Here is a 24,140-nt window from a genome sequence, read left to right as displayed (position 1 = left end):
TCCACACAGATCTGAACGAACTAGCTTGAGTATTACTGTGGCTCTTGAGCCAGATTGTGAAAAAGGAAGTCTTGTTTCTTGGCCGTCCAAGCAAATAGAACAGGATTATTAACTGCTCCCTCAAATTAAATTCCACTATCCAAGCCTTTGTGAAGTGTGTGCATAACTTCAGAATGCAGATGACCTACTATTTGATTCTAATTCCGATTTTGCTTCAAAAATTAGATCATTTTGTTGATCTGGTCAGTGCCTACCATTTGCTAATGATGCACTAGCAACCACATTTTTGGATAAGTTGTAAATAATACAGCCATGTTTGTTGAAATTGAATGACCTTTTTCTGCTATATTATTAACAGATAGCAGATTGGTGCTTAGCTGAGCCACATACATGAAATCATCTACTTTAATTTTGCCTTTCTTGTTGCCTGTGAGAACATTGACAAATGAAGATCCTGTACCTTTTACAGGCAAATTATCATTATTCGCTATTAAAACTTGCACGAGCCTATCACTGTTTTATAATTATTTTGGTCACATGTATATTTAGACATGTGCGCTGACGTGCATCTGTGCCTGTAGCTGTGTTTGAAAAGAACATCTGGTTGCTTGCTGTCTTGGGTGAAGGTTTTGCTTTGTTTTTGTCCTTACTGCAACAGTTTTTTGCCAGATGCCTGACTTGTCGCCGTTGTAACACCTTGGACCTTTTTTGAAGCTAACATTACCCTTTTCCTTGGTGACCCGAAGAGCAGTGTCACTTGTCAGTTGTTTTTTGCTGGCATCACATTTATTTCTTACAATAATTTATTTTTTGTGGAGCCTCCTACGATCAGCAAGTTTGAATTTCCTAAACTCATAATCATAGGTTTATATTCATATGGTAATCCTGCAAGTAGAATAAACCCAGTCCATTGTTCTTTAACTTCAAAGCAATTATCTTTGACACGTATTCTTCGACTGACGAACAATTTTCTAGTCTGGTTGTCAGTGCCTTTAGTGACCCTATTCATCGGAAGATGAAATATACACTATGTGATTAAAAGTATCCGGTCACCCCCAAAAACATCCTTTGTTCGTCACCCCCAAAAACATCCTTTGTTCATATTATGTGCATTGTGCTGCCACCTACTGCCAGATACTCCATATCAGCGACTTCAGTAGTCATTAGACATCATGAGAGAGCAGAACGGGGCGCTCTGCAGAACTCACGGACTTCGAACGTGGTCAGGTGATTGGGTTTCACTTGTGTCATACATCTGGACCCGAGATTTCCACACTCCCAAACATTCCTAGGTCCACTGTTTGTGATGTGATAGAGGGACACGTACAGCACAAGCCAACTTCATCTGGTAACTGACAGAGACCGCCAACAGTTAAGGAGGGTCGTAATGTGTAATAGGCAAACATATGTCCAGACCATCACACAGGAATTCCAAACTGCATCAGAATCCACTGCAAGTACTGTGACAGTTAGGCGAGAGGTGAGAAAACTTTGATTTCATGCTCAAGTGGCTGCTCATAAGCCACACATCACGCCAGTAAATGCCAAACGACACCTCGCTTGGTGTAAAGAGCGTAAACATTGGCCAATTGAACAGTGGAAAAATGTTGTGTGGAGTGATAAATCACGGTACACAATGTGGCGATCCGATAGCAGGGTGTGGGTATGGCGAATGCCTGGTGAATGTCATCTGCCAGCATGTGTAGTGCCAAAAGCAAAGTGGTGTTATGGTGTGGTTGTGTTTTTCATGGAGGGGGCTTGCACCCCTAGTTGCACTATCACAACACAGGCGTACATTGATGTTTCAAGCACCTTCTTGCTTCCCACTGTTGAGGAGCAATTCGGGCATGGTGACTGCATCTTACAACACGATCGAGCACCTGTTCATAACGCACGGCCTGTGGCGGAGTGGTTACACGACAATAACATCCCTATAATGGACTGGCCTGTACAGAGTCCTGACCTGAATCCTATAGAACACCTGTGGGATGTTTTGGAACACCCGACATCAATACCTCTCCTCAGTGCAGCACTCCGCAAAGAATGAGCTGCCAGTCCACAAGAAACCTTCCAGCACCTGATTGAATGTATGCCTGCGAGAGTAGCAGCTGTCATCAAGGCCAAGGGTGGGCCAACACTATATTGAATTCCAGCATTACCAATGGAGGGCGCCATGAACTTGTAAGTCATTTTCAGCCAGGTGTCCAGATACTTTTTTGATCGCATAGTGTATCTTGCATATGAACATTTATTGACAGATGGACGGAGGGTATAATTTTGCCTCCCACTGTGCAAACTTTAGTTATCTTTGTTATTTTGCCACTGTCACATACTATAGTTTTTCTTCCCATCGGTTTCAGAATCGAATTTGTATTTAGAGAAACCATTGCATTAGCTGTAACATACATAGCCTGGGTCCATAACTTTTAGTGGACTAATTTGCTGTCAGTATCTGATTGGAACTGCAAGATTTATTGTACACATTAACATGTTAAAAGTTACACGCACTATTGTATTATACAATCGACAGAATAAAAAATAACAATGTCCACAGCAATGCAAAAAATACACACACAATTAAGATATAGATTCTAAATTGTCACACTTCTCTTGTAGTTATTTATTTGATAAATGTTGCAACTTTAGGTGTCACATAATGTTTGAGGAAAATTAAAAAGTATAAATAGCAAACAAAAACTATGAGTGATTATTGTTTATTGTTATTCAGCATAAAATAAAAATATACTGCTTCACATCAGTATGTCGTTGTCTGTGTTGCTACCACACTATTTACTAGAATTGAATTGTCTGCACTGTCACTCCCATCACTCTGCTAATAACTGGCCTCACTGACTGCAAACCCTACAGAACCTTCACCTGAAGTGACTTCTTACATTATGCTGGCTTGTGGCATCATGAGACCAATTGAGCCCTAAGTCATAACTATGAAGTATCTTATGATGACTCAAATGATCCTTTTCAGTGACATGTAGGCTACTTTTCAGTATGATTCACTGGATCAAAATAGAATTTGGGAATCCTCCAGATTGCCAGTTGGGTTCACATGTAAATTATGTTTGTAGTTATTGACTGAACTGGTTTGACATAGTAATTAATAGGAGGGTAAATTACCTGTATCTTGGTATTTGGACAATACTTCAGTTGCTTCAGAATGCTATTCACAGTAAATATCAAAAAGTAAATTGAGAGTGCTCCCATATCAGACTTTGCTGAAGTAGTTAATGGAAATTATAACTCAAAAAGCCTGCAGATACAAAGAATATTCTAATTTCCAATAAATGTCAATAACATTGGGGGCAATTTTGAAAAGGAAGCATAAATATGAAAAGTCACACAAAGAAATATGATAAAATAAACATCAGTATAAAGATTGATTTGCAAATAATTGGGCCACTTCAGGCAGTTTTATGAAGCAGCCAAAATTGTCTGTCATATTACATCAGAACTAACTATCACTATGCGAAAATTTAGTTTATGATGAACAAAGGCCCTTCCTTGTGAAACAATCGATTATTTGTAGATCAAGTGCTCACAATTGATCTTCAATTTACAAAGACAGTGGAGAATTCAGTAGAATTATATTACAAAGTGAGTTGACAAAACGATGTGTACCATTAAGTTGAAGTTACAGATAGCAGTTTTGCATGTCCGATTCATACCATTACTTGCATTAGTTCTGTTTGGAGCCTTTTCCAAAGAAAAGCTTCTCCATACATCAAAAACATGTTTGCTTGTTGATGTTTATCTATGAGTGCACTTGATAGGAGTCAGGGGAAAAAAATTAATGCTTTACTCACAAACACAGACTGTAGCAACAAACAAGAAGTCCTACATACGCTTATCACCATCATGGTTAAGAAGAAGCCTAAGAATTGAAGTAAATATGTTGAAAGTCTGTGACTTATGCGTCTGAGTGATAGAACTTCTCTGTAGAACTAGCTATTTCAGAACTCAGATTCCCTGTGTACAAGGATACCATGTTTAGTTTTGGCATATAGAATGCTTAATTTTCTTCAGTTGTTGATTTGCCTCCTGACAGATAAGGCATACTAGTGTCTCACATAAGTTGTTACTGTGTAAGTGTAAGAGTGGGAATTAGCAAACCAACAGGTACTTTTAGGTGCTTTAGTTTAACAGCAGTTTAACCACCAGAGAACAATTTGATTAGTACACAAAGACAGAATAAGGACAGATAAAAAACAACAGAGTGTGGCAAAACCAGTCCTGTGCCACATTTTACATGTACTCATCTTTCATCACTCAAAGTATTCAGATATCCCACCTCTGTCTGTCATTGATATTCTACAACACACACTTCCAGCTACTTCCATCTCATAATGATTATGAAATTCTGTATCTTTATTCATTTCTCTGCTAGCCACCTCTACCACCATTGTTTCCCCGTTTTAGACAGTCTTTACACAGCAGAAAATATTCTTTGCTTCATTTTTTTGGGTCACATTAAGTTCCATTCTCACATTCTTCTCTTACCTGTCACTAATAATATCACCAGACACTTGTTCCCTGTATTTTGCTTTTTCCCTTGCCCTCCAACACTGACTCAAACTGATGATTTGAAACCTACAATCATGCCTTTGTGCTTTCAGAGGACCTGGGCTGTATTGCAAGTGTCAGAGTAATCTGACAAAGTGAGTGCAGTTCTCATCCAAATCCTAAAAACGATGAACAATAACCAAGCATCAATGATTGCGTAAAATAAGTTGAATGTAATTCTAATAAACCTACAGTTTCTTTAAAAGCTTAAACTTAAAAATATTACTGAGCCACCTGGAATGTTATACAGTTACTGGAACAGGCTGGATGAGCCACACAGTGATGATCTGAAAACTGTTTATCTTTAAAAAAATATCCTTCAAAGAGAACTGTCCAGTAGTTAATCAGTGCCCATCAACAGAACTGAATTGCATATTCTAGTGGATACCTTGCAAACCTTCAAGGGACTTTGCTGTGATGTAGTGCAGATTATTTCAATTTCTTAAATTGTATGAAAATGAAGAAAATGCATTAGGGATCCTCCATCATCTCTGTGAAAAGGTAATTTCCTCCATTTGTACAATGACCAGATGACTGTAAAGTCAGAAAAACATGCTCCAAATAGAAGAAAAGCAATGGGGTGAGGACAGTAAAAAAAAAGGGAGGGTGGGGGTCACATACGTCTCAATCTGGCACGAATTTTTTGAGTTGATGCCACTTCAGTGGCTGCATGTTAGTTCCCAACTTCTTTACTGAAGCAGCTCCTCAGTTGGCCTGGTGAGAATGGGGGATCTGTTTCAGGATAATTTTACTGCAGAAAAATATGTGGTCGCGTAGAATCTAACCTGGAAACTCCACATAAGTAGGCTGACACACTAAACATTAGACTGTAGTTGCATTCTGTTTGGTAATGTACTACTCATATTATTCCATATTCATTCATAAGAAATGGTGATATAGTTAGTGACCCTGTTGAATGAAATACGAGGGTAAGTCAATTATTATCCGCAAAGTAAATATAAAATTTTTTTGTAATCAAATACAAAACTTACAAGAACATCATTTTTTGACAGAGTCTCCTTGCATTTCAAAGCACTTGGTCCATCACTGTACAAGCTTCCTGATGCCCTCATAAAAGAAGGTTCTCGGTTGAGTTGCGAGCCAGGAATGCACCACTTCTTTCACTGCTTGATCCGAGGCAAATCGACAGCCCCTTAATGCATGTTTGAATGGACCAGACAAGTGATAGTCAGCTGGGGCAAGATTGAGACTATATGGAGGATGATCCAGTACTTCAAATTTGAGTTTCTGGAGCGTTTCAGCAGTGTGGGCAGCAGTATGCTTTGTTGAGCAACAACACAACCCCTTTTGACAGCAATCCTCCGAGTTTGCTTCGAATTGCAGGCTTTAGCCTGGCAGTAAGCGTCTCACTGTAACGTGCACTGTTTATTGTTGTGCCCCTTTCCCCATAATGTTCCAGTACTGGACCTTGGCATCCCAAAAAACCGTAAGTGCAGTTTTCCTGCGGACGGTTGGGTCTTGGACTTTTTCTTGCATGGCGAATTTGGATGTTTCCATTCCATACTCTTCGGTTTACTCTCCGGCTCATAATGATGGATCCATGTTTTGTCACCAGTAGTGATCCCTTTCTAAGAAGTTGTCCCCTTTGTTACCACAGCAATCCAAATGTTTCTTGCAGATGTCCAAGTGCATTTTTTTATGCAACTGTATGAGTTTTTTGGGACCCATCTTGCACTAACTTTATGAAATCGAAGTCTGTTGTGGATGATTTCGTAGGCAGAACCATGACTAATTTGCAGACAATGTGCCACTTTGTCAATAGTTAATTGTCTGTCTAAGAGAATCATTTCACGTGAACACTCAATGGTTTCTTCATTTGTGGCAGTAAATGATTGTTTGGCTCCTTCATCGTGCATAACACTTGTGTGACCATTTCGGAATTTTTCATTCCATTCGTACACACTCTGTTGTGGTGAAACGCTGTTTCCGTACTGTACCGAAAGTCTTTGATGAATTTTGGCCCCTGATATGCCTTCCGACCACAAAAAACCAGATCACTGAATGTTACTCTTCTATGGTGCAAATAGACAGCAAAGCAGCCATGATTACCAGCACAGCAGCAATAATGAAACTAACCTAGCACAGTACTACCAAAATAAACAAAAATAATTGGTTGACCTTTGTATATCATATATGATAAGTCAAACAGCCAAGAGTTAGCAACAAAATTTAAATTTTTAATGGCAATACATAGCTCCATGTGACCAGAATGAAACACAAAAATTATATCAAGCTAGTCTTAATCCCATAGTACATACCATATAAATGAAAGTTATTTTGTACTGCATTACTTTTGTTGATGTTTTGCTTCAAAGCTGAAGCTTTATATGGAATGATCTGACAAAAGGCGTTTAAGAGAAATTTTTGTAGACTTATATTATTTTTGTTAAGAGATTTAGTATAAAAACTTGACACTCTCTCATTAATTCTCACTTTGAACCATTTTGCTGTTGACACGAATTTTACTCAAATGTCAGGATGTATCCTTGGTGCCTTCACAGAGCAATGCCACTGAAAGTAATTTTAACAAAAACAATCAATCACCAATTTCAGTATCAGTCCAGACTCGCAACAGCAAAGCTGTGGGCACCTCCTGTCCCTATTAAAACAGCTTTCTGTGCATTTTCAACTTTCTTGGGACTCTTCACATCCACGTCAGCTCCTGTCGCACAGCTGCCATGTTCATTCCAGCCCCAGCATAGCACTTCACAGTTCTCTGGAAATAACATAATCCATAAAAAAACCTGAGAAGCTTGCCAATCACGAAGAAGACAATTTGTTGTGCCCTTTTCATATTTCCTGAACTAAAAGAACTAATTTTTAAACATTCTTGCATGAACAACAGGTTCAATAATGTCTGCACCAAATTAACAGAAGAAATGGCAGGCACTGAAGTCCACTTTAGCATACAGTTTATAGTGGCTGGAATGACTCTTAAGTAAATGTAAATTGTGTGAACAAAGGCAACATCTCACTGTGTAGAGGAAGAATTTGGTAACATATAAGGACATAAAGAAAGTTTTGTTTGTTATAAAATAACATTTGTCATCGTTAGTTATAATTTTCCTTTACTTATTTTCTGTATGAAATATTTCAAGAAGTAATCCCCATTCTCAAGTGTGCTTTGCATGTAGGCATTTTTGTGTGTGATGTTTCTCTATAGATATAGCAAATTTGGAAATAACTGTTAAGTAATGATTCCTTGTTGTGCTCTTACAAAGAAAAAAGTTATTTTGAAATTCACAGTTACAGAATTATCCATGTCCGTGTTTATATTGTAGCGCAGGTACAAGACTAATGCTGCAGCTCACACATCATATTTAAAAATGTCTTGATACATGAAACAATATTATGAGAAGGAAAGTAGCAGCTCACCATATAGTGGAGATGCTGAGTCACAGATAGGCACAACAAAAAGACTCACAATTAAAGCTTTCAGTCGTTGGCCTTTGTCAACAACAACAACACACACACACACACACAAATGCAACTCACACACATGACTGCAGTCTCAGCAACTGAAACCACACTGTGAGCAGCAGCACCAGTGCATGAGGGAGTGGCAACTGGGTGGGGATAATGAGGAGGCCAGAGTGGGGAGAGGGAGGGATAGAATGATGGGGGTGGCGGACAGTGAAGTACTGCAGTTTATTCAGAGGTAATGGGAGAGGTGTGAAGGGGGGGGAGGGGGAGGGGGGGGGGCAGGTAGTGGAAAAGGAGAGCAGTAAAAAGACTGGCTGTGGTGGTGGTGGTAAGACAGTTGTGTGTGTGTGTGTGTGTGTGTGTGTGTGTGTGTGTGTGTGTGTGTTTAGGTGCACGCGTGCGTCTATTGTTGATCTAGGCCAATGGCTGAAAACTTTAATTTTGAGAGTCTTTTTGTTGTGCCTATCTGCGACTCAGCATCTCCGCTATATGGTGAGTAGCTACTTTCCTTCTCATAATATTGTTACATTCCATCCTGGAGTTTCCATTGCTTGATACATGAAAAATACATATGGGACTTGGAATTGTTTCCTAAAATGGTTTGTTGGAAAATTCAGCAAATGTTATTTTCTCTACATGCACATGACTACTTCGCAAGCCACACCTAAGTGTGTGGCAGTGTGTTCACTGAACCACCTTCAGACTATTTCTCTACCATTCCACTCTTGAACAGTGGGTGGGAAAACAAGCACTTAAATCTTTTGGTAAGAGCTTTGATTTTTCTTATTTTATCAAGATGATCATTTCACCATATGAAAGTGGGAGCCAAAAAAATATTTTTGCATTCGGAGGAGAAAGATGGTGACTGAAATATCTTGAAAAGATCTTGTTGCAACAAAAAATGCCTTTGTTGTGCCACCCCAACTCACATTATTACATCTGTAACATTCTCTCTACTATTTGGTGATAATACAAAATGAGCGCCCGTCTTTGAATTTTCTGATGTCCTCTGTCAAACCTCTCTGGTCAGGATCTCATACTGTGCAGCAACACTACAGTAGAGGAGAGTCAAGTATAGTACAGGCAGTCTCTTTAGCAGATCTATTGCATCTTTTAGGATGCATTTTCTGTATGATTGAACTGTTCATAATTGTAATCCCTAGGGACAAGGGGTGTTCAATGAGCAATGCAAAACACTTTTTTTCTTGGCCAATTTAGGTTGGAAAAAAATGCAGAATTTTTTGTGGTACATCGCGGAATATTCCTATTGTAGCCCCTATTGTTTCATGAAGTTCCAATTGGTGGCGGTGCTGTACATAGCCTACAAAATGGTGTCTGTAATAGAGGTTTGTTCCAAGCAGAGAGCTCTCATAAAGTTTCTTTTGGCAGTAAACCAGAGTGCTGTAGATAATTATAAGCACTTGTATAATGCCTAAAGAGACCTGGCAATGAACAAAAGCTCGGTGAGTCATTGTGTGACATGTTTTGTCTTCATCATACCAAGGTTGCGCAAACCTGTCCGATCCCCTGTGTGCTGGCCAGCCATACACAGCTGTGACCCTGCAATGTTGGAACGTGCGGACACTCTCATTCAAAGTGATCAACGGATCATAGTCAATGAAGGATGCACTGCGCTGGAAGGTGGATGATGCAGAGGTTACTGATGCTGCAAGACGTCTCAGATGTAGACAAGTAGAGTGGTACGATGGGGGCATACAGGCCTTCCCAGTAACATGGCATAAAGCCATTGCATTGAATGGAGGTGATGATGAAAAACAATGTTCTGCAGCCAAATAAGTGGGGAATAATATGGTGTATTGGAACCGTGTATAAAATCAACCTGCTTTCAGAAACAAATGTGCCACATTACTTATTGGCCGCCCTCATACTTAGCTGAATTAATAGCCTTTAGATTTGTGCGGTTTATCGTGTAGCTGAAATACTACTTTTAGTGCTCTTGTGGATGATCTCACACTTTTCATCATTTAGAGTAATTGCCATTTTTAACGTCACACATATCTTAAATCATATTACAATTCGTTTTGATTTTCTGTTGACATTACTAGACAGTAAACGACAGCATCATCTGCAAACAGTCTAAGAGGGCTGCTCAGATTGTGTTCTAAATCATACAGATTAGGAACTGCAGAATGTTTATAACACTTCCTTGGGGATTATCAGACATATCTTCTCTTCAACAAACAAAACATTGTGTTTACTGTCACAGGCATTTGCTATCCATTTCTAATAGAAAACATAAAATTAGCATGCTCATTCTCTCTCCCTCTTTCTGTCTCTCTCAGCTAGTTACATGTTCTGTATGACTTCATTTTAATTTTGTCGTGCCCATATTACATCTAAACTTGTAATACATCCTGACTGTAAACTTTCCTTTTATGTACACCAGAAGCTTGGTTTTGAAGACGTCATTTAGTTTATCAAAGCACTTAGAATCCTGTTGACTTCGTTCAAACATAGATAGGATATACAGTCTTTTAAAGGGGAGATAAACATTTGTCAGCATTTGTTTCTTAAAAAAACTTGCACTAAAAAATCAGTCACCAAAAGTTTCACTGAAAGTGACCACTTCTGACCACAGGTAGCAATCTCCCCGTAAGTATCTGCCTAAAATTTCAATAGTTTATTGCATTTTTTTCCATATCCTTAACAAAACACTAACATAAGTTTCCCCCTTGGTCTCTGTAGTTAATAATTAGTTTTTTGTAAAGTTTATTAACACATTTGCTGACTTAATTGACTACACTGTTAAAGTCAACTCAATAACTTGCCCATATACCACCTACATGTCTTCATATGCTATCTAAATGTCTTCTGTGATAAATGGCATGTTCCAGAGGGGGCAGCCTAAGTTATCCAGATCAACACAACCCTGCCTCCTCGCATGCACAAAATGACTTCCCTGGCTATATTTAACATGAAATATGACCATAAATGCCTTCAAAAAAATTCTTTTCCAAATTGTAAGTTTTCAAATCAAAAGGTTTCAACTATGAAAAACAAACTCTTGTCCAAGTACCCTATAGACTTAAGTAGCACCCTTAAAATTTTGTAATGCAGAAAACTTTAGTATATTCATATGTGTTGCTCATAGACTACTCTACACGTACAGAAACTCCCCAAATACAGAGCCAAAACTATTTATTATCCCGATTACATGAAAACTTCCACTTAAAAAAACCACTTGTAATACATCCTGACTGTAGGCTTTCCTTTTATGTACACCAGAAGCTTAGTTTTGAAGACGTCATCTAGTTTATCAGAGCACTTAGAGCCCTGTGGACTAAACAGAGAACAGTAAAAAAAAATTAAAGCAAATTCAGCCAGTCAGCCAAAGAATAACTAAGTCTCTTCACTCACTGTCCCTGCACTTTAGCGCAGAACTGCCTGAATGTGTGGAAATTTGTGCTGTACTCGTCAACCTGCCCTTGTGTAAGTCACTAGTCTCTTCGACTCCTCTTGTGGGCTCATTTGTTGGTTGGTTGGGTTTTTTTTTTCTTTCTTTCTTTCAAGGAGGAGGAGGGGAGGGGGCAAAATCAAGGTCATTGGGCTCAGCTCGTTTGTCATAGCAAAGGTGGCATTGCTGCTGGTTATACATTCTCCATGTCACATGGGAGCATGTTGCAATGTCTTTATGTATGAAACTTTGGAACCCCATGATATAATGCTGGAGATGGGGGTAGCCTGTCTATCTGGAGCTACACCTGCTGAAGTATATATGGCAGTTCCAGTCCCATAGATGCCTGGTGCACCGGGGGGGGGGGGGGGGGGGGGGGGGAATCTGACGGCAGATACAACTTTTTCCCATAAACCATTTTCACAGTCTATGCCACAGTGTCCTGCTGTATGATGTCCTAACAAGACTAGTGGTAGAGCAATTGTCCAGCAACTATCATGGAACACAGGTGCTGCCTTTAGTTTCCTAGGCCACCTATCCACTATTCCAGTTCTTGAGGGATGGTAGCTGTTGTTATGGTAGTGCTGGAACCCACATAATTTAGATAGCTCAAGAAAAAACTTTGCCTCAAATTGTTGCCCTTAGTCTGTGATGATGTGAGCGGGACATCTAAAGTGGAAAATCCATGTACTCAGGAATGCTCGTGCCACCACATCCGCCAGTATGTTCCTTACAGAATTTGCTTTTGCCCAACATGTATATCTGTGCATGGCCATAAAAAAATATCAATATCCTTCTGATGGTAGGAGTGGCCCAGGAAGTCTGTATGCATGTGAGAGAACCAACTTGTCAACATAGAAAAGTCTTCCACTGGGTGGTGCATATGTCTGCCAACTTTATATCTTTGATAGGCCAAATGCACCCTCATCCACTTGTAAATCTTTATTCATACTGGGCCATAAAAATTTCTCAACCATCATGTTGAGCCGGCTGCAGTGGCCGAGCGGTTCTAGGCGCTTCAGTTTGTAACTGCACAACTGCTACAGTCATTGGTTCGAATCCTGCCTTGGGCATGGATGTGTGTGATGTCCTTAGGTTAGTTAGGTTTAAGTAGTTCTAAGTTCTAGGGGACTGATGACCTCAGCTGTTAAGTCCCATAGTGCTCAGAGCCATTTGAACCATTTTTGAACCATCATGTTGACGGTGGTGTTCATGGTAGGATGTATGAAGCTGTTGTGGATGCTGTCAAAAACTGACTTTCACAGTAACTGTGTCACAAATGGCTTAGGTGGGGTCTTGGACACATTGCAACACATAAGGTATTTCTTGCGGGATGTTGGGTAGTTTTGCAACAACTGTTGTACTGCTCATCTGTGGCTTGCTCCATTCTCCATTGGTTGTAATTTATCAAGTCAAAAACAGCACCAGTTCTTGAGAAAAAATTGGCCATTATGTTCTCTGCCCCTTTAATGTGCCTTATATCAGTAGTAAATTGTCCAATAAACTCCAGCTGGTGGAACAGCCGAGGAGAATAGCCTTTCATTCCACAGAAAGTGAACGTGATCGGCTTATGACTGGTGTAGATCATAAATGGCTGGGCTTCAACATAAGGATAGAAGTGTCATATGGCTTCATAAGTGACCAGTAATTCCCAATCATATGGACTCCACTTAGTCTGGGCTTCCGTGGTAGGGGCTGTACGCCTGTAGTGTTGTTACCTTCTACTGCATCTGTAAGCAGCATCCATATCTACACTGCTCCCAGTAGATGGCATTTATAAAAGTTGACGATCCTGAGGAATCTTCATAAGTGCTGATAATCATTTGGCTGAGGAATGTTTAGTAAGGCCTCCACCTTCCTCTTGAGTGGGCAGATACCATGTGACCAAGAAACATCACTTGGGTTTGGTAGACAACACACTTTCTTTCATTTACCACACGCTCAGATTTCTTTATCCTGTGAAATACTACTTTGAGGTGACCTTCATGTAACTTGGCTGTCTGTGAAAATATTAAAATGTCTTCTAGCTATACAAAGAAGAAATTCAGCCCCTCAACATTTCATCTACAAATCTCTGCCAGCTGTGAGCTGCATTTTTCAATCTAAATGGCATGTGGAAGTATTCAAAGAACCCTATAGGCATTATGACAGTCATCTTGGGACCATCCTCTTCAGCAACCAGAATCTGGTTGCACACTTTCTCCAGTACACCATGCTGAAGACTGCAGCCCCAGCTTAAAGGTTCATAAAATCATGCAAGTCAGGTACGGGAGAGCAGTCAGATACTGTTCCTGTATTCAGTATCTGAAAATCTCCACTGGGCCTCTCCATGCCATTTTCTTCTAACACCGTGCTGTGGTGACGCCCATGGGCTATTTGATCTTCGTACAGTACATGCTTGCAATATGTTGTCAAATTCTGCTTTTGCTTCTGTGAACTGATCAGGCACCAGTATGAACTTCCATTTGAAAACCATGCTGAAACCTATGTCCACTGTCACCTTATGTTTGCCGTAAGTTGTGATTGGTGAGCTGTTAGCAGCAGTTAGGTGGAATACTGTGACCACCATGTTTTTCTGATTTCAATTAAATGGAAACATGCTAACTTACGAGTCCAAGTTGACCAGGTGACATCAATTTGCCTTGCTGTCTGTCACATACAAGTGACATGGCAACATGAGCAGGCAGGCTTATTCAGATGTCTGCATGGTCATGGGAGGATTGTCTAAAATAATAGTGCTGACCTCAAGTGCTGCACCCTGCGTGTCTTCTGTCACTCCACCGTCACTGTTTGTGGACATAATGGCCATCCCTTCATATATATATATATATATATATATATATATATATATATATATATATATATATATATAACAGAGGGAAACATTCCACGTGGAAAAAATATATCTAAAAAGAAAGATGATGAGACTTACCAAACAAAAGCGCTGGCAGGTCGATAGACACACAAACAAACACAAATATACACACAAAATTCAAGCTTTCGCAACAAACTGTTGCCTCATCAGGAAAGAGGGAAGGAGAGGGAAAGACGAAAGGATGTGGGTTTTAAGGGAGAGGGTAAGGAGTCATTCCAATCCCGGGAGCGGAAAGACTTACCTTAGGGGGAAAAAAGGACAGGTATACACTCGCACACACACACATATCCATCCACACATACAGACACAAGCAGACATATTTAAAGACAAAGAGTTTGGGCAGAGATGTCAGTCGAGGTGGAAGAGTAGAGGCAAAGAAGTTGTTGAGAGACAGGTGAGGTATGAGTGGCGGCAACTTGAAATTAGAAATTAGCGGAGATTGAGGCCTGGCGGATAACGAGAAGAGAGGATATACTGAAGGGCAAGTTCCCATCTCCGGAGTTCGGATAGGTTGGTGTTGGTGGGAAGTATCCAGATAACCCGGACGGTGTAACACTGTGCCAAGATGTGCTGGCTGTGCACCAAGGCATGTTTAGCCACAGGGTGATCCTCATTACCAACAAACACTGTCTGCCTGTGTCCATTCATGCGAATGGACAGTTTGTTGCTGGTCATTCCCACATAGAATGCATCACAGTGTAGGCAGGTCAGTTGGTAAATCACGTGGGTGCTTTCACACGTGGCTCTGCCTTTGATCGTGTACACCTTCCGGGTTACAGGACTGGAGTAGGTGGTGGTGGGAGGGTGCATGGGACAGGTTTTGCACCGGGGGCGGTTACAAGGATAGGAGCCAGAGGGTAGGGAAGGTGGTTTGGGGATTTCATAGGGATGAACTAACAGGTTACGAAGGTTAGGTGGACGGCGGAAAGACACTCTTGGCGGAGTGGGGAGGATTTCATGAATGGACACAGGCAGACAGTGTTTGTTGGTAATGAGGATCACCCTGTGGCTAAACATGCCTTGGTGCACAGCCAGCACATCTTGGCACAGTGTTACACCGTCCGGGTTATCTGGATACTTCCCACCAACACCAACCTATCCGAACTCCGGAGATGGGAACTTGCCCTTCAGTATATCCTCTCTTCTCGTTATCCGCCAGGCCTCAATCTCCGCTAATTTCAAGTTGCCGCCACTCATACCTCACCTGTCTCTCAACAACTTCTTTGCCTCTACTCTTCCACCTCGACTGACATCTCTGCCCAAACTCTTTGTCTTTAAATATGTCTGCTTGTGTCTGTATGTGTGGATGGATATGTGTGTGTGTGCGAGTGTATACCTGTCCTTTTTTCCCCCTAAGGTAAGTCTTTCCGCTCCCGGGATTGGAATGACTCCTTACCCTCTCCCTTAAAACCCACATCCTTTCGTCTTTCCCTCTCCTTCCCTCTTTCCTGATGAGGCAACAGTTTGTTGCGAAAGCTTGAATTTTGTGTGTATATTTGTGTTTGTTTGTGTGTCTATCGACCTGCCAGCACTTTTGTTTGGTAAGTCTCATCATCTTTCTTTTTATATATATATATATATATATATATATATATATATATATATATATATTATGTCTGCTTGTGTCTGTATATGTGTGGATGGATATGTGTGTGTGTGCGAGTGTATACCCGTCTTTTTCCCCCTAAGGTAAGTCTTTCCGCTCCCGGGATTGGAATGACTCCTTACTTTCTCCCTTAAAACCCATATCCTTTCGTCTTTCCCTCTCCTTCCCTCTTTCCTGATGAGGCAACAGTTTGTTGCGAAAGCTTGAATTTTGTGTGTATGTTTGTGTTCGTTTGTGTGTCTGTCGACCTGCCAGCACTTTCATTTGGTAAGTCACATCATCTTTGTATATATATATATATATATATATATATATATATATATATATATATATATATATATATATATAAGCATTTTTGCGAAGCTACACAGCCTGCTACACCTACTCTGCAGGCCATTGGGGCCATTTGGAAATGCGCAGGGAAATGTGCATCTCATGGTTCGCTCACCAAACCTTTTGTAGTGGCAATATACTCGACCATCTAGCCCTTGAGTCCTTGCTTGTGTTGGCCTAATGAATGCCCCTCTGCTTTACATCTCCATATTGCCTTCTTTGTTCAACTTGAGTACCGATAATTGTTATTGCATTGCGTCCAACTGTAACCTTAGACTGCAAGGCCATTTGCTGTCAGACTTCCTTGGCTCCTGTCGTATAATTGTGGCATCTGTAGTATTACAGTCTTCATCTACCTATGTTATTGCTGAGGTACTAATCTGCTCCACTATCGCATGCATGTTGGTGGCAACTGACAGTACAGAACTAATGTTGTCTGTCCCACAAGCAGCTGCTGCCATTTTCATTGACAGTGGCAGCTGCATGAGCCACACATGCCAAAGTGTCTCATCTGACATTGCTGTCCCATCCACAATACTTCAGAGATGCCCCCAGAATTCAGAAAGCTTACTGTTGCCTGTATGTTCCAACTGTAGGATCTGTTGCATCTGCCCACATGCTGGAGCATCATGTTCCACAAGTGTTGATATCGATTGTTTGTAGGAAGCTTCAAAATGTATTTCATTGTCTCCACCACTCAAGTGTCCAAGCTGTGAACTGCTACTGCAAACCAAACTTTGTATAGTTGTTCGTGACACTGTTCTGTGTAAATGCTAACTCTAACATCGCAAACCATAGTTTGGGTGTCTCTGGTAGGAACTTTAGCACTTGTGTTTTCATTGTCAGATTGTCAGCCATGTTAGATGCTGCAGTTCCTTCGTCTGCCGTATATACTGCTAGTCAATGCAACTTCCTGTCATTGCGCAACATGTTTCGCATTTGCAGCTCCCTGATCTGTCTCTCTCTAGCTCATCTTGCAAGTGTGAAAGTTGTTCTTCCATCCGGTCTTGGACAGTCTCTTAACATAAAGTCACACTGCACCATCCTTGAATTTGCTGTTCCCTTTTGTGCTTTTGGAGTCACCAATTTGTAGGTATTGCTCATGCTGTACAGAACTCCCCAGAATACCAACCAATAACTATTTATTTGCTATTTTCTTTTTGTCTGTTCCATATGTAAAAGAACAGAATTAATGTCACACAAGAATGGGCAAAAATACAGCACATAATATTAAAATATAATTTCAAATGTGTCAGTAATAACTACATGAAAATTGCCACTTAACAACAGACAAACAGAGAACTGTCAAAAACATTCAAGCGTTCTATGACTTTACTGTCAACTTGTACTACTTTCTTTTTGATGTGTTCATTGTACTGTTTTCATGTTCCTATAGTTGATGTTCAGATCTACTTTAAAACTTGCGCTGATTGTTGTAGTTTATCTGTACTTGAAGGAAAGAGTACAATGTCAATAGCAATACACCTTGTCATATGTCACATTTTATCGTCCGCAGTTTTCGCTTCATTTGTTCATGGAACACACTTTCTGTTATGCAAGTTCCCAAATCTGAATTTGTATTTTTTCCTAAGGTAAAGTATGTAAATATAACCATGTTTTCTTTAGTTAAGTATCTGTCTGTGTTTGTGGAGAGGAGGGGAAAGGGGAGGGGGGATATTAATAGTCATGTCCTTATATTAATGGAACTCCATATATTGATTTTTTGAGATAGCTAAGCTATATTTAACAAGGATAAACTGTTTAAGAAACTCCATTTGGTATGTTTGACACTGATCAGCGGAGCCTAGCAATTGTGAGTCTTATATGTGGATGAAATTTTGTACAGATTTTTGTCACCGACAAATAAATTCTATTGAAGATTATCAGTTGAACCACTTTGGTGGAAATTGGTAAAGAAATTTTAAATGTGGATTTCTGGTCTCAGGTTCACGGCCACAACTCTATTCTACAAAACTATTATTTTCCTAATGTAAAATAACATTCACAGTTGTTTACATCATATTTTCAAAATAGTAACTTGTTTGCTTGATTTGTGTCAAAGTAGATGACAGAAAAGTGAGTTTGCAGATTCATTAAGGTCTTTCTGTTTGTTCCTGTGGAACAACTGCCAACGGAGAGGGGGTGGAGGTAGTTTCATTCATTTACTGAACGTGGTGCAACAAATCACTGTGTTTCTGCTATTTTTATCACAAATTCAACTTGAACACTAATATATCACACCTGTGCTGGCTGTGACATAACTCTTTCTGTTTTGTTTCATGGCTTTATGTAGTGTTTACATCTTCATTTGCCTTAGCATGTATTGCTTACTATTTATTAGGTGCTCACTTGAGTCATTTTATCTCTGCTGCCATCTCATCTTCAGTTGCCTTAAAATAAATGAAAAATGCAGACATAATTTGTCTTCTCCTGGTGAAAGTTAAGCTGAGCAGACATAAAGACAGGCACATACTAATGCTGTGTAACAAAATAGATGGTGAGTTTCAAAATACATTAGTGTTGACTACACTACTTAATAACCTGTTCAATGATTTTATCTTTTTTATTAGATGGACAACACAAAAGAGATATTCTGAAAGAAAAGAACAGATTTCTTTCACCAGTCATTCTCTGTTATACTAAAACGCCTGTGAAGCACAAAATGTATGTATCAAAATTAGTTTCAAGTCACAAAACAACACAACTTAGGTTTAAAATTATATGTAGATGTACTTTTATCATGATATGAAATAACTGTTAATGAAATTAAAATTTTAATTTTATTAATATTCACTAATTATTCTGGATCAAATGAATATAGGAATGTGATCAGTTTGCGGAAAAGATACTTTGAAGTTTCATCAAAACCCAGACGGGAGCTTGAACTTGAGTCCACAAATCCAAAGAATACATTTGTCAAACTGGCTTGTCGAGTGGTTGTAATCATTAGAACTTGTAGGACAGAAAATTTCTATATAAAATTGTTCCAGAAATTATAAGGAGTTGAACTGAAAAACAAAGCAAATGTTGATTTCTGACAGTGGCAAAAACCTGTGCAAAATTTCATCCACATATATGAGCCATAACTGATGGCCTAGCTTTAATTTGAAGGTTTTTTCGCATACTTCCTCTCCATGCTGTAAAGCAAGTATTCAGTCAGCGAAAATGAGAAGAAAAAATAATATTTAAAGTGGATAATGAGATTACTTATAGTATTCCTTGGACACCAGCCTTATCGGAGTCAGACTGAGAGACTTTTAGTGTATTATAGCATACAAAATAGTTCTTTCTTTCAAATGTTTCTGAAAAGAGGTAACATTTCAGTCTCATAATACTGCTGCTGCCTGAAACTTTTAAAGTGGAATTCTGTGAATGGTTGTAGCCATGCAACGGCATCAAAAAGATGTGCCAAAACTTACCAGACAAAGCCACATTATGTTCGGATCCAACTGCAATCTGCTTTGTACTGGGGACATCATTCAGAAATGTTGGCTTCCAGCTTTCAAGTCTTTGTTTCTCAGCACAGCCCAGCTGTCCATAATTATTTCTTCCCCAGTTAACTATCTTTCCCTCTTCTGTTCTTGCAAATAAAACAGTAAATCAGCATATAAAATTCAGTGGCACATACAAGAAGAAAAGTTTGTTATTATCAGCATTTGGTGCTAAGACAGAGTAGACTGTAACCACGATAAAAATCCTGTCATTAAAAAAAAAATCAGAGATGATGAAAAACTGATGGAAAAAAAGTGATAATTCATTTGCCAGAACTGAAAAACATTCTTAAAAATATTTTGATAACAGAAAAGAGAGTATCTATTTTATGAAAAGAAAGTTGGTACTCACCATATAGCGGAGATGCTGAGTCACAGATAGGTACCACAAAAAGACTGCTACAATATAAGCTTTTGGCCACCAAGGCCTTTGTGCAAAATAGGCAACAGACACGCTCACACACACACAATTGTTTGTGTGTCTGTCATCTATTTTCGACAAAGGCCTTGATGGCCGAAAGCTTATATTGTGACAGTCTTTTTGTTGTGCCTATCTGCGACTCAGCATCTCTGCTATATGGTGAGTAGCGACTTTTCTTTCATAATATTATTATATTCCATCCTTGATTTTCCATTGTTTGGAAAGAGAGTATCAGAAGGTAGGAATGTGGAAGGCAATGTTTTATTCTAAACAGGTGGACTCAAAGTTAATTTTTTTTAACTCAGAGTACCTGGCAAATGGAAACAAGATAATTCACTGATAGTAATACAACTGTATGCAAACATTAACAAAATATATGTTACGAAATATACTAGTCCAGAAACTGTAAACAACCCATTACTTAAAATAAATATGAATTTAGATAGAGCTGAGTGGCTCCATATGTTAGGAATTTGTTTTTTCCTCAGGAAAGACTAGAATTAACATGGCAACTTCCACCAGACACTGTCCACTTGTGTGGGTTCCCTGAGACACTGATTTCCCCTTGTCTCTAAACATTCAACATTCCAATATTCAGGAACAAACATTTTCAATAAATTGCCTGCAACCATTAAAAACTTTGTTTCAGACAAAGCACAGTTTAAACAGAGTTTGAAAGACTTTTTGATAGGCAACTCCTTCTACTCTATAGATGAATACCTTAACAGAGACCGTTAAGCCAGTTTAAATAAAAATGTCTGTTAGATTTCAGTTCTGCCAGCACTTGGTCACAACAGTCAAGATTAGATATTTTGTGTGTAATAAGTTTAATTTTGACAGCGTGTTAATTCTGTAAATATTAGCTGTTCCAGTATACCACATTGTATTCATCTAGATCGACAGTTTCCTGACAAATGATCAGGGTAGTAAGTATTATATTCAAATGTTTTGTGTTTTTATGTCATACTTTCTGACACATTCCACACCCATGAGAATCATCTCATGTTTTGGGTCTGTGGAACAAAAACTGAATCTAATCTAATCATTGCCTTATTTTCCTTGCATACCTATACCCAACTTATCACCTCTGCAACTTCCTTATTTTGCTTATTTATTTTTAATAGACTTGAGTCTGTTATGGATCGCATTATGCAGCACTCATCATGGATGTTTGATGATACTTGAACTTCTTAATTTTATTTTATTTATTTACCAACCCTTCTCTTACTGCTATTTTGTCGACAATTGACATTTTGAGAACCGTAACTGTTATACTATAAGATTTAAATGATTAATGGAAAATCTCATATAAAGATGTGAAACAAATACTAACAAAGAGATAGAGGGGCTGGCCAGTACTTACCTCAACTCAGTACAGCCGATAGATACACAAAACAGAACAGAAAATTTGCATTCCTAGATCAGTATGACAACAACTAAACTGGCTGAGCGCATGAACGGGCACAGACGAACTGTCCGCCTAGGAGATGTCCAATACCCAGTAGCAGAGCATGCCCTCCAGCATAATTCTAGGGACCTAGGAACCTGCTACACCGTATGTGCCATTTGGCTTCTCCCACCCAACACCAGTCCCTCGAAACTGTGGAGATGGGAACTTACACTCCAACACATCCATTCATCCTGCCATCCCCCTGGACTGAACCTAAGTTAACCATCCTCACTCCCATTTACTCCTCAGTCTTCTCCTTTTTCCCTTTCCCCTTTAGCCATTCACGCATCTTTTCATCCTACATAGTTGTGTTTATCTTTATACTATATACCTCTTTACTTCTGTATGCATCCTCTTTGGTTTGAAGCTGGCACAGTACTTACAGAAGAATATCTTTGGCTTCCCTCTGAGCTAGGAACACAAATTTTCTGTTCTGTTTTGTGTATCTATCGGCTGTACTGAGCTGAGGTAAGTACTGGCCAGTCCCTCTATCTCTTTGTTAGTATTTGTTTCACATACTATAAGATTTGTAATTTAGACAGTAATCAGCCACAAGTATGGTTTAAAAAGTTTTATTTGAATTCAAATAAACCTTTTTTAACCATACTTCTGGCTAGTTCCTGTTCCAGATACAAATCTTTTCTTACCCCATTTTACTATGCTACCCAGCATCCTCTTTTCTAACGTCCATATACTGTCAGCTGTTGCATTCCTTTATTTCATTCCTTCTTCTACTTTTCACTTTATTTGTTTTACCTTGGGCGTATCTCACATTCATTTCCAGTGGTCTAGCTTTATCCTTTCTCTCTTTCATATCATCCTAACTTGGACATCACATTTCTACTAATTGACTTTTTTCACACTTTCTCTCCTCTCTGTTTTTCTCCAATGATGTCTCCACTTGATATGAAGGAGGCTTTAAACCCTAATCTTACTTCCTTATTGTACTTCCTTATGTGTGTCTCATTTGCTACTCTCTACACTCACATTGTGCTTTTCCTCTCATCATCTCGGGCCGTTATACTGCTAGGTTACTGGGCAGAATACAAAAAGTTGAAAGAGTAAAGGTGACCTCTGGCATACAATTAAGTCTCTCTCTCTCTCTCTCTCTCTCTCTCACACACACACACACACACATACACACACACACACACACACACACACACACACACACACACACACACACCACTACACTGTCCTGGCACTGTGTCCCAACTAGGCTATGCGGACACTGCAAGGGAATGGAATACAAATGTGGCACTGGTAAAATCATCCTGCCACACCAAGTAAAAGTTGTGTGTGGCCCATAATGAAGTACAGGAGTTGGATTGGAAGGAGAGGGGAGTCTCAAGATAGAATAGAGTAAGAGGAGAGCATTGAACAAACAGGGTGGGTTTAGATTAAAAGGTAGACAGACTGGACTACAGTGAAGTGGGCAAAAGGGCTGGAGGAGTGGATATCGTGGCCAGGAGGATTGCATGATCGAAGAATGGGTTGTGAGGAAAATTCTTAGCTACACTATTCAGAAAAGCTGTAATTGGGTGGAATCCAGATGATTCAGGTTGTGGAAAAGCCATTGACCACATGGAGTGAAATGAGCATTACAGTTATGTCAAGATACATAAGAAGTTACTACATTAGTTAGTGTTTATGTTACAAGTACAAATTATTTATGCTACATTAATCAATTGTACAGTATTGCAATAATAGACTTAAAGTTCAATTTCTATGTTACAAGTATCCAAGAATTCTGTAAGATGTATGGATTGTCTATTAACCATTTGTGCAGTTTACTTTTAAAATTATTGAAAGGTGTGTTGAGTGCAGTATGTGCTAATTTGTTAAATAATTTCAAACAGTTCGCTTTGTGATAGTTGTCCGTTTTTGTCAGCCTATGTCTAGGAATGTCAATACTCTCTTTGTTTTTGGTGTCATGTAAGTGTTTGTTCTCTCTGGTGTTAAATTTTGTTCTGTTCTTTTTAGCATATATCAGTGATGCATAAATATAAAGATTTATCACTGTCATTATTCCCATTTTGATGAATAAGGGACCAACCTTGCACATTATTCATAGCACCTTTTTCTGCATCAGTAGTACATCACTGACATGACATGAGTGGCCCCATAGTAACAGCCCATAAGATATATGAGACTGAAAAAGTCCAAACTGATCTGTTCTGAGATACTTGTTACTCACTAGATCAGACAGTTTCCAGATAAAATGGGACACCCTCGATAACTTTTTGCAGATCTAGTTGATATGGGGTTGTCACTTAAGTTTGGAATCAATGTGTATTCCAAGCAGTTTTACGGATTTTGATTCTACCACCTCAGCCAGTCCCAACTGCAGATGCTGAGTTTTCTCTGGATTACACAGAAGTTTGTTAGCAGAGAACCAATTTAGTGTTAAGATGAGAGTGTCCTGCGATTTCTGGTGTAGCTTTGATAAATCTCGATCTGTGCTGAGAAGGTTGTATCATCCGCATAGCTGTTAACTGACTCAGACCCAACATAAGATGGCAAATCATTA

The 24,140-nt window shown here is 39.3% G+C and overlaps 1 protein-coding gene across 2 annotated transcripts in view; it reads right to left on the bottom strand.

Moving 5' to 3' along the window:
* Nucleotides 1–6,828: 6,828 nt before the first annotated feature.
* The window catches only part of LOC126237444 (secretion-regulating guanine nucleotide exchange factor-like), an 85,486-nt gene continuing 68,174 nt past the window's right edge, over nucleotides 6,829–24,140 (bottom strand). The window contains exons 5-6 of one of the 2 annotated variants that reach the window (XM_049947563.1): nucleotides 19,668–19,823; nucleotides 6,829–7,312 (exon numbers count right to left, since the gene is read on the bottom strand). In XM_049947563.1, coding sequence (XP_049803520.1) covers nucleotides 7,152–7,312; nucleotides 19,668–19,823 — 317 coding nt within the window. In that variant the 3' untranslated portion in view covers nucleotides 6,829–7,151. The remainder of the gene's footprint in view (nucleotides 7,313–19,667; nucleotides 19,824–24,140) is intronic. The other variant, XM_049947562.1, reaches the window with a different exon arrangement.

The sequence above is a fragment of the Schistocerca nitens genome, chromosome 2, assembly GCF_023898315.1.
Source record: "Schistocerca nitens isolate TAMUIC-IGC-003100 chromosome 2, iqSchNite1.1, whole genome shotgun sequence".
Lineage (NCBI taxonomy): Eukaryota > Metazoa > Arthropoda > Insecta > Orthoptera > Acrididae > Schistocerca > Schistocerca nitens.
This window is presented reverse-complemented; position numbering and strand designations above follow the sequence as displayed.